Raw genomic sequence first — 16,925 nt, 5'->3', positions numbered from 1 at the left:
TAAAGAAGCACCTCGAAGTCCTCATCACACTGAGAGTTAAACCGGGACTGAAAGACTTCAACGCTTCAGAGCGAGGCGTCACTCAGACACAAAGCAGAAAGCATCAGACGAGTTTCTGTCTCTCTGGCAGGTGCGATTTGGACACTTACACTGCTGCAGAAATGTGTTTGTGGAAATATAAAAGCCAAAGAAGGTACTCAAGTTGTATCTGGAAGAAGCGTCGGGCCAAAATGAAAAAATAGCTCAAATCTCACGGGCATGTGATGACGGCTTTGGAAACAAACTGGAGAGAAGAAATGTTTTTTTCTGACTGCGTAACAAGAACTCCGTATGCTGACATTATGTTTCTACACAGCTGAAGGTTTCCGCCACTTATCCAGGGAAACGTTTTGGTATAAATGTATAAATGCTTCAGGTATTGAAACACAGTTCAGAAAAGACGGAGGTCATTCGGGGAAGGTTATACGGGAGGCTTCTTCAGCTCTGACTGGCTGGCAGCGAGTCCCGGCTCTTTAACCTCTGGCGGGTCGTTATCAAGGTGATGGACGCCTCTTGGCTCGTTCGTGCTCCTGGCAGCTGTCGTGGGAGTCACGCGAGGCCAAGTCTGAAGTGAAGAAGCCTCTTGGAAGACCTTCGACCTAGTCCAGTTCCCCGGGCTATTTTAACCTCCCTTGGATGGGGTTTCTGGCTAATGGTTAAGGGCGTCACTTACTGCTGAAGGACTCAGATTAGGGGTGTGACGATAAACTTATGCTGCCTTACACTGTAGCAGCTGAATGACGTCACACAACAACGGCAGCTCCTGTGGAAGCACACCGTGTAAATGGTAAACAATAACCTGAACGGCACCATAAAGCTTATTTGCATGTATTTAATTAAAAGTATAAATACTATGATATAGTAAAACCTGTTTGATGTAGAAATATGTTGCTAGGTAGCTGGTTCTCTAAGGCGCCTTTCACACCTGCCTCCTTTGGTCCGAAAATTGCAGGTGTGAAACCAAACAGACGAAATTTGGTCCAACGAAATGAGGTAGTCTGGATCCGGATCAAACTGAACCAAGGTTCGGTTCGGTTCTGGTGTGAAAGCGTTTTTTGGTTGGTTCAGACTTTCAGACTATTTACAGGAAGTTCGGCGGTTGACGTGTGAACCGGAAACATATAAATACACGAGGAAATGCGTTGAAATGAGGACACGATCATAAATCTCCCGTGACAGCTCATCTTTTCAAGCAGGCGGCCGCTACAGAAGCTCTCTGCCACAAACATCTTTGGTTTCTCCTGAGAAGGATCGCTTGCCTGTCGGCGGCGTTATAATGTTCGCACAGCGAGGACGTTTAATTGTGACGAGCCTTCAGGATAGTTGCTGCTGCAGGTAGTAATGCCATAATAATCATAATATAGTGGTAAATATGCATCTGTACATTTTTCTTGTCAAAGCTCCCCGCTGAACTGTTTAATAGTCTTAAGACCCCTTTTTGATGGTCTTGGTCTTGTCTCGGTCTCAGTCATTGAGGACTCTGGATTTTATTTCAAGACCAGTCAAGACCATAACTTTGGGAAGAAATTGCTTTTGCATCGTCTGACTTATTTGTTAACATCCTAACTTTTGGATTGGATGTAAAACTTATTGCTTCAGATCCGACCAATAACCCTAAATTATTTCTTGCACGTTTATAATGATGTGAAGATTTTCACATTTATGGTGATGTTTTATTTCCTTTTTTTCTAGAAATTTTCTAAATTTCATTGTTAGTTTACATCAACATTACTGAAGTATGAGATTGTTGTTTCTTGCGATGGACTGGCGACCTGTCCAGGTTGTACCCCGCCTTGTGCCCGATGTCAGCTGGGATTGGCTCCACCCCCCCGCGACCCTGTACGCAGGATAAGTGGTTGTTGACGGATGGATGGAGATTGTTGTTTTTTGGGACATATGTCATGTGTATTAGTTTTTTTCCTCCATGTTTATTTGAGTTAGGTTATATAAGGCACCAGTAAGATTTGCGAGAGCATTTTATTGTTTTGATGTACATTCAGGATACAGAAATCTACATTCATCCCATGGAAATATGAATGAATGTTTTGCAATGGCTGTATTTTATGAGGAAGTAGGTGACTGGTGTAGACAAATAAGTCACCTCCTACAAAAGACGGCGTCTCTCTATGTAACACCATTGTAAGTTAGACAGTGAGCGGGAGTTTTGTCTGTGCGTAAGTTATTTACTGTTCTGCATACTATTTTCATGAAATCTTAAATGCAGAAATGTGTGAGCGGGCGGTCTGACGGTCCTGCCCCCGAGGGTTCTGACCATTAAACTGTTTATTTATATAAAAAGCTCGGCTGTGACACTTGATGAAAACAGGCCCTGGGTTCATAATACTAAGAAACTGGGAGGTGTGTTTCTTCACCTGGGTGAAAAACGGTTCGTAGATCTCCACCCCGGAGTCGGAGCCTTGCGTCAGCGCCTCCCGGCCTCTCCTCCAGGTGTAGTGAACGGGTGGGTTGGAGTTGGCGACGCAGCGGAGAAACACCGTCCTCTCAAAGTAGAAGTGCTCCTTCGCCTCGCCGACGCTCTGATGCACCGTTATCACCGGGTCGTCCAGGTCTGAGGAGGAGGAGGAGGAGGAGGAGGAGGAGGAGAGATAAAGGGGGGAAAGATGAGCGAGTACACAATCATGAACTCTCTGTGAAGTAACTTCCTGTCAGCTGAAGGCGAGGCCAGGTGATGTTTGTCTCCTCCTGCAGCGTCTGAATTTACAGTTTCTGTATTTTCCAAACAGTGGGTCACTTTTCCTGCAGTGGGGGTAATTACTGCTGAGCCAGAGGCTTTTTAATTGGCTGGAAACACAGCGAGCTGCCCGATCAGCTGACGGCGGCAGAAGCAATGAGGCTCCGCCGCGGTAATGAGTCCGGTTAAGAAGCCGCCGCCAGCAGAGAGGCTAATGGTCGCTAATCTACTTCCCACAGAGCGAAGACAAACTCCGACCTGCACATTGAACACATCAGGGCCCGAAAACAGCCGCTGCACGTAAACAGAAGCCAAAACAATCTGCTCCCGCCCGCTGGTAACTCCCATAATGCACTGCGAGTCCGTCTGTACGGGCTGCAGGTCAGGGCGCGGCAGTGAGTTAATGATTTATTCTGTTTCCTGCTGCAGTTTGATGGAGAGGGAGGAAATGTTGTGTAAAAGCCTCCGTGCCCTGAAGGAAGCACTCAGCCGCGATGCGTTCAGGTACCACTTAAATCCCTGTAATCCCAGTAAGAAACACGCTCCAGGACATTCTGGCTGTTACACAACAACGCTCGCAGTCTGCTTGTGTCACTTCCTCCTGCTTTCTGTTACTTTGGAGGAAACTTTTCAGGCGACACACACGAGGGATATAAAAACACCCCGAGGACGTTTCTGTACTGGGATTACTGGGACCGTCAGCATCCGAACATGAAGGTGAGCAGAGAGAAACATCCCGACTCGTGTTTTACTGCGACAGATCTTCAGCCAGCACAGCTGCGGGGGGGAGAATCACAGCTCGACGCCTCGTTTCCACACATGCAGGTCGCCAACAATCAGCCGCAAACACCGACACACAGTGTTTGTCACATGTGGCGAGGAGACGTGTTGGTCCGGAGGAGGATTTAATCTGACAGCTCAGGATCGCTGCAGGAAACTACAGTGGGAGGAAAACCGGTGTGTGTGTGTGTGTGTGTGTGTGTTCTTACAGTAGACGTCGACCCGTATGGACCGGATGGCGGGGGATCCCAGTCCGTTGTCCGCCTTGCAGTAGTAGCGCCCCCCCTGGTGGCGGCTGATGTTATCGATCTTCAGAGTTTCGTTGAGCAGCGAGGAGTCGCCCTGACGGTCCGAGGCTCCGCCCGCCGTCTTCGTCCAACGGATCTGCACAGAGATTTGGGGGGGGGGGGGGGGTATTATACACAGCAGACTGACCACTTTAAACTGGTTTAGACTAGTTTGAACTGGTTTGGACATGTCTTAGATTAAAATGTGTAAACTGGTTTGGACCAGTTTGAACTGGTTTGGTTTAGACCAGTTTGAACTGGTTTGGACCAGTTTGAACTGGTTTGGACCAGTTTGAACTGGTTTGGTTTAGACCAGTTTGAACTGGTTTGGACCAGTTTGAACTGGTTTGGACATGTCTTAGATTAAAATGTGTAAACTGGTTTGGACCAGTTTGAACTGGTTTGGTTTAGACCAGTTTGAACTGGTTTGATTTGGACCAGTTTGAACTGATTTGATTTGGACCAGTTTGAACTGGTTTGGTTTGGACCAGTTTAATCTGGTTTGGTTTAGACCAGTTTGAACTGGTTTGGTGTGGTCCAGTTTGAACTGGTTTGGAGTGTAAATAAGTTTACACTGTTTTGAACTGGTTTGGTTTGGTCCAGTTTGAACTGGTTTGGAGTGTAGATAAGTTTACACTGTTTTGAACTGGTTTGGTTTGGACCAGTTTGAACTGGTTTGGAGTGTACATAAGTTTACACTGTTTTGAACTGGTTTGGTTTGGTCCAGTTTGAACTGGTTTGGAGTGTAGATAAGTTTACACTGTTTTGAACTGGTTTGGTTTGGTCCAGTTTGAACTGGTTTGGAGTGTAGATAAGTTTACACTGTTTTGAACTGGTTTGGTTTGGACCAGTTTGAACTGGTTTGGAGTGTAGATAAGTTTACACTGTTTTGAACTGGTTTGGTTTGGTCCAGTTTGAACTGGTTTGGAGTGTAGATAAGTTTACACTGTTTTGAACGGGTTTGGTTTGGACCACTATACTGATTTGGTTTAGAAAAGTTTAAACCGATTTGGACAGGTCTTAGTTTAAACTGGTCTAAACTGGTTTTGACCAGTTTCAAGAGGTGAGTCATCCTGATTTTCAGGTTTTAATTCTTATCTGAGTGAACTGAACAATTTCCTGTTTCTGAGCCAGACTCTGGGTTCAGTACCGAGCCCAGAGGCAGCGTCTGTCTGTGTGTGTGGTCCAGATTTGTCCTCGTTCTGCATCTGTTGGTCAGTTTTCCATCCGCCCCTCCCACCAGCTGTCCCTTCCTCTCTCCTCCATCATCATCCTCCTCCTCCTCCATCTGTCTCCCTCCCCCTCTCTCTCAGATAGAAAACAACCAGGGATTTTTGTTTTTAATTACTGATTAATCATTAATCTGGAGCGGACTGTAAACAACTGAAAAGGCAGCACAAATAAAAAAATGTTGACATGTTTTAGATGTTAGACGCTTGTTATCGTTGTCGTTTCTTGTTACCATCTGCTCTGTATGTCCAGATGTTAGTAGACCTCCCGCCCTCAAACTTTAGTCTTCCTCTTTTTTCAGTTTGTGAACTTTTCCCGCCCTGGGTTTCGCCTCTCAGGCTACGTGCAGGCTGTCCTAACGCTCTGGCTGGTGGAGGTTACTGGGTCAGAGCCCTGAAAGGAAAACCCTCTGTGCCCTCGTCTGTATATTTTTTTAGAAAAATCCTTATTGATCCGTGGACTTAATGTGTAGTTTAAAAAGAAAGACCTTTATTTGTCCCTAAGGGGCAACTAGACAAAACATGACAGCAGCAGCAGCAACAACGAGATGAAAAATCCATCTCCATGAAAGTTAATGTGAAATGTGATTTTCAGTAGATTAAATAACAGACTTACAGGAAGCACAGAGACGTGTTCACAGCCTTCAAACTTTGTTCTGAAACCAAACCTGCAGTCTCGCCTCCATCAGCATTTTTCCTGCCCTGATTCTCTCGCTCCCACCTGCCCCCCCCCCTCTCTCTCTCCCATGGTACAGTCCTCCCACATGTCGGTCGCCCCGCTGCCAGCTGGAGCGAGGCTGACTCTTTATCCGTCTGTGCAGGCAGACGGTTAACAGCCCCAAAACCAGCGACCTGACGATTACCGAGCTAAAAATAGTCTCCGTGCAGAGACCCTGGATCTGTGTGACGACGCTCTCTGCACGGCGTCTAATTAACACGACGCCACTGTATCTGTGTTGAGCTCTCGTACGCTCACATATAAAAGAGACAAAACACTGCGACAACTTCACGAGTCACAAACCACAGCGACAACTTCACGAGTCACAAACCACAGCGACAACTTCACGAGTCACAAACCACAGCGACAACTTCACGAGTCACAAACCACAGCGACAACTTCACGAGTCACAAACCACAGCGACAACTTCACGAGTCACAAACCACAGCGACAACTTCACGAGTCACAAACCACAGCGACAACTTCACGAGTCACAAACCACAGCGACAACAAGCACCTTTCAGGGCCCCTGGAAACAGTTCCTGTGTTGTTGTTGCAGCACGTTTCTGTACTTGCTTTGTTTTCTAAGAATGAAATAAACAACGCAATGTGTTGTCAAAGTGGCGGAGATGTTTATTTAAAGCAACATAATGTTAGATGTGTAATTCAGTGTAGATAAGGACAGCTGCACGTGTGTTTGTTATGATCGCATTACTTTTGATCAAAAACCAATAACGTCTATTTAGATTATTAATCACAATATTACACAAGGCCTCTTATCAAGCTGCCAGCTTTTAAATTAAGCTCGAGGTTGTTTTAGGCCTGTGCCAAAAAAGAACAAATATAGAAACTGTGAAATCTGTGCGTTTCCGTCACAAATGAGCGTCACCGGCCGCGAGCTGCAGGAAATTCTCAGCAGGCGTGCAGAACTCTGCTCAACCGGGCGAGACGCCGACAGCAGAAACAGCTGATCAGACGTGAGTTACGAATTCGCTACGTCAGAACTTATTCAGAAAAAGTGTTTCCAGCTCCTGTTACTATGACCTGGATGACTGAGAATCTTCATAGACATCTTTCCAGCTCCTGTTTAGCGCCTTTACTCTTTTTCCACAAAAACCACCTCAAAGGAGTAAAAAAACTGTTTTGCAAAACTGTTTTGCGGGCCCTCTAGTCCTGGCGGCAGCCTTCAGTATTGCGCACTAGGGGAGGGAATCTCTGGGCGCCTCACGATTTGATTATAAAAAGATTATCGAGGCATCATTTTTTCTATACAGCATCTCTGGATTATTACTAAGCATTTAATTTGAGCATTAAAACCCTAAAGAAACTTCTCCTAATTAGCTTAAAAGGACTAGTTTGCATCCCTAATTGACTTCATTAAGCTCAGTGGTCCCTCATTTCTTCAACAACCAGCTGTCAGACTCTGCAAACTGAAATCTAATAATCAGGATGTTCAGTCTGTGAACAGGACAGAGCTGCACACCAGTTCAGTCTGAGCTCGTCCCCGATGTTCTCAACCCTGGACTACTAGGTTAGTTAGTACTGACGCACAGCTGATAATTAATATTACTACCTTACTAATTTAGTGAACGTTACATAAATAAATAAATATTTTTAGCGCCTTTCACGAGACCCAAGGAGGCTTTTACGTAGTTACAGAACAACATAAAGTCATTCAGGAGTGAATTTCTTGCTAAAGAGCTGGGTTGTTGGGAGCATTTCAGATCTCTGGGGGGGGTGAGGTCCAGACGGGTGGGGGGGCTGTGACGCTGAAGGTTCTGGAGTCTGGTGTGGGGGACAGAGAGCAGGTCCTGGTACAGGGAGAGGTCAGCTCGCTTTTCCAGCAGTTGGCGAAACTAAACGGTGGATCAAACAGTATGACGTTAACGTAGCAGCTGTGTGCTCATTAGGGACAAATAATCAATCCTTAGATGCATCGACGACGTGGAAGATTATGAATTGATTGACAAATGGCTAAAAATCGATTATTTAAATGTTAATTGATAACTTGATGTTGACGGAACGCAAAAGGCGGAACTCGCGGAAGTGCAGCGGCCGGAACCGTCTACGGAGCGCACACAACAGAGAGACCAACCCTGTATCCGGCACACCACCGCTGGAATGAATAACCACCCTACTTAAATGTCACACAATCATTAATGTCAATGCACAAGTTATGACTTTAATTCGCACACGGTGACGCTCGACGCTCGACACTCGACGCTCTCTGCGTGTGAGGCTGAGCGAGAGAGAGCGAGCGGCAGAAGGTGACGGTGAAATAACGGAGAAAAACATCAGCAGCAAGTTTCAGTCTGGCGGTAAACGTGCAGCGCAGGTCGCTGTGAAATCCTCGTGATCCGACCAATGCAAACCGTTTCAAGATACAGTCACCACAGCGCGTCCAATCAGCGCCTCCGTCAGACCAGCCGGGACAAGCGAAAGCGACTCACCGACGAAGCCTCACAGTAACTTAATCCACCGATGGATTATATTCCAACAGAAACGGTCTTGTTACGCTGTCAAAGGTCCAGACGATCCAATCCAGTAAAACATTTAGTCCGAAACACATTATTCCATCAGGAAATCCTCAGAGACGGCTGCAGGTAGACGCACCTGATAGGTCATTATAACCGGAATAACTCCAGTTTGGATGTAAACAACTACGATAGCCGCTGAACTCTGACACCAAATCCGACCCAATAGGCGCTCACATGTCCCTTTCACAGCCTCCAACAGCCAATGAGAGCCCGCGCTGTAAGGAAGCGCCGGCCCCTGTTATTTCCTGGGCAGGCCGAGCCAACTGTGCCGATGACTGGCGCTTCCTGTAGCTCAGACCTACCCTTATCAAAACCTGTGTAAATGGTATTGCTCTAAAATTAAAAGTTGGACTAGGTGAGGCTTTCCGCTGTGGCCCCACAGTGTTTTCCAGCTCATGGCATGCAGGTGCGGAAATGAAATATGTATTGCTTTAAGTCTGTTCAAACTTGCACTCATCACTTGCAGTGATGCTGACTGTTAGACACTGCAGTGTTCTGCAGTTCTGTTCTCTTTCAGATTCTCCAACTGGTTCAAGGGCTGCATTCAGTTTACTGTTGGCTTGCCTGGGATTGGCGTTTTACAGGAATGGTAAGAAGTTAACGTTTCTGCTGCAGCAACATGAAGTTCCACTGAAATCGAATCCTGTCATGGACCAAACATGTCAGAAATAACTGAGTGTGTGGTGCGAGAAACAAGACATATCATTTACCCAGTGAGAGAGGAGCTTACACGCCGGTACTGCAACACGCCGGTACTGCAACACGCCGGTACTGCAACACGCCGGTACTGCAACACGCCAGGACAAACTAACACTGTTTTATACAAACACATAACTTTGTGTGTTACATTTGGCAAATTTACAAAAGGGAACAAATAAGGATTTTGTTGTAGACAGCGTTTCACAAAGTTTATAAAGTGTCCTCTTCTCTTTCTTTAAGGGAGTCACCTCACGCACAGACAGAAGACCCGTTCGCCGGCGTTCTCTGATCTTGTGCACTCGGTAGCAACACTGTGAACGTCGCCGTGAGTGATGCATCGTTCCTGATTGTAAAGTCCGGGCACATCTGGATGGAAACAGGACCGTTGTTTATAATAATTTATTAAACAAGAGGGAAAATGTATAGAAATCGATTATTTCTTGCTCAAGACAGAGCAACATTACCGACTAGTCCAACAGGAAGGAAGTACAAAGCGCAGGTGAGCTGACAGCTTCCCTCCCTCTGTGTGTTTCTGTCATTCAGTCCCACCTGAAACAGGCAGACTAATTAACACCAGGAGCTAATGTGCTGCGTTCACTGTCACTAGAGACGCAGGTGTGAATGTGTGTTCGGAAAAAATCCTCCTTCACTATAACAGAACGTTCACTTTGTGTTGAAGTGTCTGATCACTCTGCACAGGCAGCGCTGCAGCTAATGATTATTTATTTATTTCATCTATAAACTGACAGAAAATGCCCTGCGGTCGAGCTTGTTTTATTCAACCAACAGTCCAGAACCAAGTAAATCTGATTTACTGATCGCAGCTCTACATTTACTGATTTATTACAGGCCCGCTGCATTAGACTGCAGTGACCAACGGCGGTACGGTGGCCCTGAGAGCTCAAAACGCCACAACTTAAAGCATCATTATGTGGTAATTTTATCTTAAAATACCAGCATATCATTTTGACGCTGCACTGATGTGCTACAGGCTGATCTGTTGTTACCACCCCGACGCAAACATTTTGATCGCGACAACGGCGTTTAATCACTGTTCTGCAAGCTGTTAGAAGCAGCAACAAGTGATTAATGTTCAAAGTGAGTTCTTTGGAAGAAGCAAACTCGGTGAAGAGACTGAAGAAGACGAGGAAGAGAAAATATCAGACCGGCTTTTAAGGATGCAGCACTGATGTCGAGCTGGCAGGTAAGAGACCATTTTATGGACTGTAAAATTCTCACTGCAGCTCAGTCAGGAGCTGAAATATGCAACAAGTTAGGAACCGATAAGCAGAATCCAAACGCACGGGTCTTATCACCTCCACGCTGTAGGAAATTTGGTTCCACCTTGGAACCGGTTCTCGATCTCCAACCCTCGCTTTCAGACTAAAACCCTTTTCTCGTCCACACGGGTATTTTCATAACAGAGTTTTTACTCCTTGCGTTTAAAAAAATTTCTTACTACATGAAAAGCCAGGGCGGCGATACGACCCTAACCTTAAAGCCACGTTGTCCAATCGTAAACAAAGCAGGCAGCGGTGCACAATCTGACATCAAACACAGCGGATAACGGCTGCGCACTCGCTCTAGCGACTGGTGTCGAAAAAAGTGATTGTGCCTCTAAAATAAAAACGCAAGAACGTCTTTTGCAGAAATGCTTTATGTCAAGTTTATTAAGAGCTTTTACTTTGAAGAGTTCTGAAGGACACTGAAAACGCCTTCGGTAAACGTGTGATTTGATTCCCCTCAATCTCCTCAGGGAAATGAAAATAAGCCTCCACAGGTTTATGAATGCGGATCAAACGCCGCACACACGCTGCAGCGCATGCTTTATTGTGAGCATGTGCAAAAGTGTCCTTTGATTCAATTTGTTTAACAAGGGAGAAAAGATGGAATCGATCTCGCTATCTACCCGCAGAGTCACGACTGAGCTAAACGCGCGCATGATTTCGTACGGTTTGACTTTGCTCTGGCCCGCCATATAACGGCTTGGAAAAAATTCAGTGACCTGGTGCTGCGTTTCTGTCACGGTTTCGTGTAGACAGGGCCTGAATGTTAAGACTTTATTGTTAATGACGTGATGTCAACGAGAGCGAGAGGCTCCATCCACGCTCCCACAGCCCGTAACGGCAAAGATGGCGGTTATCCCGCCCCTCCCGCTACAAAGCCAATCGTCTGCTTTTAACAACCAATGCGGGAAACATATTTCAGCCAATCGTGCGGCTCCACTGATGTAAGAGTCTGTTTTACTTCTACTGCGCATGTCTGGTAGAAGTAAAACCGGTCGAGAAAAACGCTGTTTAGACCTTATTTTGGGGCAAAGTCATCAAACTTTTTCAGCTATTTTTTCAGATTTTATGTCCTGGTGACCCGTGAAAGTGCAGCTCTGGCTCTCTGCCCATTCTTTCAGACAGGAGCCTGGTCATGTTATAATACCGTTGCCAAGATGGCGGCCAAGTGGCGGGATTTGCCTGTAAGGACTTTGACACTTTCTGACTTTCTGCGATGTTTCTTCCCGTCCGGACCGAGACGGTGAAGTCTGACCAGTGCAAACCATTTCAGACTTCACTGTCTGGTTTTAACCTCCGGGGCGGCGCGTTAGTGCCGACAGGTGAAAACGATGACGCTCACGTTTGGCTTCCTGATTGGCTACCAAAGCAGGAACACGATGCTGCTGACAGAGTTTTAGTTTTGGTATTAAAATACTTTGTACTGTGCTTTGCGTCGCCTCCCAGTCTGTTTCCCGCCGCCACCGTCTCTTTGCTTTCAGTAACGGTTCCACCTCGCTGTCGCTCCACGCAGAGAAATCTGTAGGTGAACGGTCACGTGATGTGTCTTTGTTTTAATATAGACGGAGATCAATTCTGACACACAGCTAAAACACTGGAGTGGACGGAGATCTATTTACAAAAAACGTAGTAGTGTGGATGCAGAGAGAGAGAGAGCGCGAGCGAGCGAGAGAGCGAGGTGTTAAAGAAGAAGAGGGGATGTAAGAAAAGATGCGGTGAAGCTGAGCTCTGCAGTGACGCAGAGAAAGTGTGTGTGTGGATTCAGACTGTGTGCCAGCAGCAGCTCTATTTATAGCCTGGACACTCTGACAGCAGAGAGACTACAGAGAGATGATGATGATGATGATGGAGAGAGGAGGAAGAGGAGGGGCAGCATGAGAAGAAGAAGAAGAAGAGTGGAGGACAGAGACGCTGATCTAACCTGAACTGGATATTTTCCACATTTCTATTCTAAAAGTTCTGTTTTCTGTTACACCGGGACTCGTTCCTCGTACGTGAGGAATCATTGAATGTAAAACAACAATATTGCCAAAGCTACAAATAAATTACAAAATTAAATAAAGTAAATAAAAACAGTAAAAGTGTGTGTTAAAAAAGAATAAATAAATGAAAAAAAAATTAATAAATAATTAAAACAGTAAAAGTGTGTGTCAAAAAAGAATAAATAAATAAAAATAAATATTAAAAATAAAAATAAATAAATAAAACAGTAAAAGTGTGTGTCAAAAAAGAATAAATAAATAAAAATAAATATTAAAAATAAAAACAGTAAAAGTGTGTGTGTTAAAAAAAAAATAAAAACAGTAAAAGTGTGTGTCAAAAAAGAATAAATAAATAAAAATAAATATTAAAAATAAAAATAAATAAACAAAACTGTAAAAGTGTGTGTGTTAAAAAAGAATAAATAAATAAAAATAAATATTAAAAATAAAAATAAAAATAAAAACAGTAAAAGTGTGTTTAAAAAAGAATAAATAAATACAAATAAATATTAAAAATAAAGTAAATAAAACAGTAAAGGAACAATTACTAAAATAACAAACAATGAGAATAATAATAATTTTTTTATAATAATATTATTATAATAATAATAATTTGTCAGTCTAGTCTGAGTTTCCACTGTTTCATCCAAGTTTCCAACATCGGAGTAATGAGCAACTGGAAAGCTCTGATATTTATGACTCGGTCAAAGATGGCCACCAGGACGGGACTGAGAACTGAAGTTAAAACCGTTTTAAAGTGTGTGTGCGTTCAGGAGCGGTTAAACCTCCTCTGGTGATATTTAAGCGTTCAGTTAATTGACAGTTAATTAAGCAGCAGCTTCCAGCCCGCAGCAGAGGTTTTAACGAGCTGCTGGGAAATAAACATCAGCGGCGGCAAACTCCCCTACCATCACGTTTCACGCCGTTTCTGTTCCACTCTAAACCACGGGGATTTTTAACTTTGTCCCACTTTCTCTCCGACACAGTGAAGTAAACGCAGCATGTAAAGTTTAGGTTCGGATGGATAGAGCGAGCTGTCCACGTTTATTTAAAGTGTTTCTGGAAAATAGCAACAAGAAAGGTTTTTAACAAACGAAAGGTTTATTTGCACAAGAAGAAAACATACAGTGAAACTTAAATCTGGAAGAAACAAATGTGCGTCGTCCAAAAAAGGAACTTAAGGAGTTGTTTATATTAAATCTTAATAACGTTAATGACGACGGCAGCTCTCACTTCTTCTTCTACCGTCTGCTTCTTCTCGTTCCCAGACGGTGGCGGCAGCTCTTCTTCCTCTTCTTCGGGTGCGTTTGAGTTCACGCGGCGCTGCGCAGCGCTGACTTCGCCTGATGCATGCTGGACTTGTGTCCGACTTTTCGCCATGTCACGTGACATTAAAAGCTCGCGGGAGCAAAGCGGCTGCAGTTGCTTTTTTCCGGCGGCACATTTTACTTTGTTGCAAGATGACTCACTGATCTCAGCTCACGCAGGAAGAATGCGTCCGACTTTTTATAGCACGCCTGTAGCTCACGTCACGTTAGACTGTCAAGTCTGCGAAAGTCAGCCGTAGCCATCTCGAACGCACCTTTTCTTCTTCTACTTTTCTTCCTCTTTTTTCTCTCTCTTCTACTTCCTCCTCCTCTTCCTCCTCTGCTTCTCCTTCCTCCTCCTCTTCCTCCTCTTCCTCTTCTTCTCTGTGAAATTGCTCTCACTTATGAAACATTAAGGCGTCGGAGCAGCTCAGCTCAGCGGGAGCTCTGGCACTTACAGCATGCCGCCGGGGATGATGGGAGGTTTTATTACTGTATGTGCTCTGCAGAGTCAGTAGGGATTAAGAGTGTGTGTGTGTGTGTGTGTGTGTGTGTGTTCACTTCCTGCTCTTTTGCAGCTTCACTCTCCATCATGTTTCTCTGGTGTTTTAATCGGCTACAAAGACGCTGAAGACGTCACGTGTGTTTCTGTTTGTCAGTTCTCAAATAAAGGCCCGCCCCTTTTCAACGGTTTAATAACTTTCTCTGGTTAACAGTGATCTGGTTTCACCGTTTTAACTTGCTGTTTATTTCCAGTCGCTTCTACATTTTTGATTTTGTCGTGTATGTACACATCCAGTATCTCACAAAGTGAGTGCACCCCTCCCACAACATGTGACTATATCTCTTTATGCTTCAACACTGAAGAAATGACACTTTGCTCCAGTGTAAAGTAGTGAGTGTGCAGCTTGTACAACAGTGTAAATCTGCTGTCCCCTCAAAATAACACATCACACAGCCGTTCATGTCTAAACCGCTGGAAACAAAAGTCTCTAAGAGAAAATAACCCGTGTGCAGTTCATTCTTTGATTATTTTGTTTCAAAACCAAGTCGGTTTTTGTACATTTTGACCTGTAAAACCAGTATAAGTACCCAGTAGAGTTCCCAGTGTACCCAGCATGTTGTTACCTGAGGTCGGGGGTGTCCTGTCACCAGACACTGCAGCTCCAGAGTCTCGCCCTCTCTGATGGTGTAAACTCTCTCGCTGTAGCGCTCCTCCTCCACGTTACACGTCTGACCTGAGTGCACGATGCGCACAGTAGGGGGCGCTGCGGACCACAACACAGAAACAACACATTCAGCGTGTGTCACGCGACTTTCAGCACAAAACAACACACAAGCGGGAGATTGGGTCAGTGACGGAGAGCTGATACCTACAGATCTTAACCACCTGCCGGCCAATCACAAACAGGCGCTTCATATGACCACGAGGTAAAAATACATTACAGTTTCCTCTGAAAGCAGCAGAGTGCAATATTCTTCCTTTAACTTCACTGAAATGGGTCAAACTGAGAAAATAAAAGACAGTTCAGTACAGTGCATAACGGTGTCGGCTGCAGCACAGCTGCCTCATGCAGACAGAGTACAGAAGCCCGGGTGTGTCAATCTGAGCCGTTCATTTAACGACTTGCTTTTCCCTGAGCCTGACGGTCTGAGGCCCAGAAGGAACGTAAGCTTGTATCATGGAGTTGCAGACCCAGTAGTCACTCTGAGTGCAGCATCGGGGACTTGGATTGGATTCTGGAGGCCCCGGGGAGCCGGTGGAGGTCACTGACTTGTGGAGGGACACGAGTCCTGTTGGGCTGATCAGAAACCAGCTGCGTTCTGAACAAGTTTCCGAACCCGTCAACTTTTTCTTTGTGGGAACATGTGATCCACGTTTGTGATCCAACATCATCAGTTTAACTTCCCCACCAATTTAATTCAAAACTTTCATATTTTCTACATTCATTACACATAAAGTCACATATTTCAAGCCTTTTTTTGTGTTTTAATCTGGATAAATTCAGCGTACAGCTCATGGAAATTAAAAATCCATGTTTTAAAATATTAGAATAAATAATGTAAAATACAGAAATGTCGACCTTCTGAAAAAATTTATGCTCTCAGCACTTGGCTCCTGTTGCATGAATTACTGCATCACGGTGGTAACCAGCCTGCTCAGGTGTTCTGGAGGCCCAGGTTCTTTGATGGCGGCCTTCAGCTCGTCTGCGTTGTTGGTCTCTCATCTTTCTCTTGAAGCTTATAGATTCTCTATGGGGTTCAGGTCTGGCGAGCTGGCTGGGCATTTAAGCACAGGAACACCATGGTCAGCAAACCAGCTCCTGGTGGTTCTGGTCCCGTGCCAAGTTCTGCTGGAACAGGAAATCAGCATCTCCATAAAGCCTGTCAGCAGGTGAAGCATGAAGTGCTCTAAAATCACGCTGCTTTGATAAAACTCAGTGGGCCAGCAGAGGACCCAAATAATCAGACTGTGGAAACTTCAACTCCAAGCAACTTGGATTCTGTGCCTCTCCGCTCGTCCTCTAGACTCTGGGACCCGGACTTCCAAATGAAACTTTCATCTAAAAAGAGGACTTTGGACTGAGAGATTAAAGTCTGGGAAAACCTTTGCAGGTGTTTCGAGTTAATAAGCTGATCAGAGCTCTCTATTTAATTTATGCAGGGGGAAAAAAAAGAATGCAAATAATGTGAAAGTTCTTGTTCGGGAAAGTTTTTCATATATATATATATATATTTGACTTAAATTACAGGAGGAAAGGACGTTTTTCAGGATATTCTATATTTTTTCGGGGCACCTGTTGTGTCCCCGTGTGCAGGTGATCTGGGAGCTTTATGGGGAAGTTGCAGACTAAAACCAGCTGAAGTCTGAAAGTCAGTCTGTCTGAACCAGTTCAGCTAATTAAAGTTGTGAAATTATACATGAGCAGCGGCGGAAAAAAGGTCAGCAGGAAATTAATTTTTAATTGACGGGAGGTTTGGCGGCGTGAGGCCGCGCAGACGGGCCGCAGACTGGACCACTAACCCTGATCTGGATTGGGCTGTTTGTTTCTGTGTCAGCAGCTGCGAGGCGTGATCAGCCGCTGCTTCTCTATTTTTACACTCCTTCGTCTCCATTTCTGCCCGAGCGGCCTGTGAGATAAATGTAGTGTTCAGACCCACGAACACAAACACTCACCACTTACTGCTTCAACGTCTCTAATTTAACCCTGAATCAGCTGATCTTCCTCCCCAGGGCGATCTGTAACCTGCAGCTGTGAGGAACAGCTCATTAGCCTCATTACTGATTCGTCACTCAAGCAGTTTTTACTTACTGATGGTTAGAAAGCACCGGCCTGACCGTCGTCTGATGACCCCGATGGCACAAAT

General features: G+C 45.0%; 1 protein-coding gene and 1 long non-coding RNA gene across 2 annotated transcripts; both read right to left on the bottom strand.

The window, feature by feature from the left end:
- Positions 1–460: 460 nt before the first annotated feature.
- On the bottom strand, positions 461–14,976 carry LOC123965475 (MAM domain-containing glycosylphosphatidylinositol anchor protein 2-like). The gene is made up of 5 exons (XM_046041996.1): positions 14,934–14,976; positions 14,685–14,824; positions 3,721–3,895; positions 2,384–2,608; positions 461–576 (listed from the first exon to the last, which is right to left on the bottom strand). Exons 1-5 carry the CDS (start codon positions 14,974–14,976, stop codon positions 461–463), a joined length of 699 nt encoding a protein of 232 aa, XP_045897952.1.
- LOC123965476 lies at positions 9,008–9,468 on the bottom strand. The gene is made up of 3 exons (XR_006823709.1): positions 9,446–9,468; positions 9,230–9,347; positions 9,008–9,069 (listed from the first exon to the last, which is right to left on the bottom strand). It is a non-coding gene; the product is annotated as an uncharacterized LOC123965476 (long non-coding RNA).
- Positions 14,977–16,925: the final 1,949 nt, after the last annotated feature.

The sequence above is a fragment of the Micropterus dolomieu genome, unplaced genomic scaffold (genome assembly GCF_021292245.1).
Source record: "Micropterus dolomieu isolate WLL.071019.BEF.003 ecotype Adirondacks unplaced genomic scaffold, ASM2129224v1 contig_9806, whole genome shotgun sequence".
Classification (NCBI taxonomy): Eukaryota; Metazoa; Chordata; class Actinopteri; order Centrarchiformes; family Centrarchidae; genus Micropterus; species Micropterus dolomieu.
Note: the sequence above shows the minus strand (reverse complement) of the source record. Positions and strands in the feature narration are given on the sequence as shown.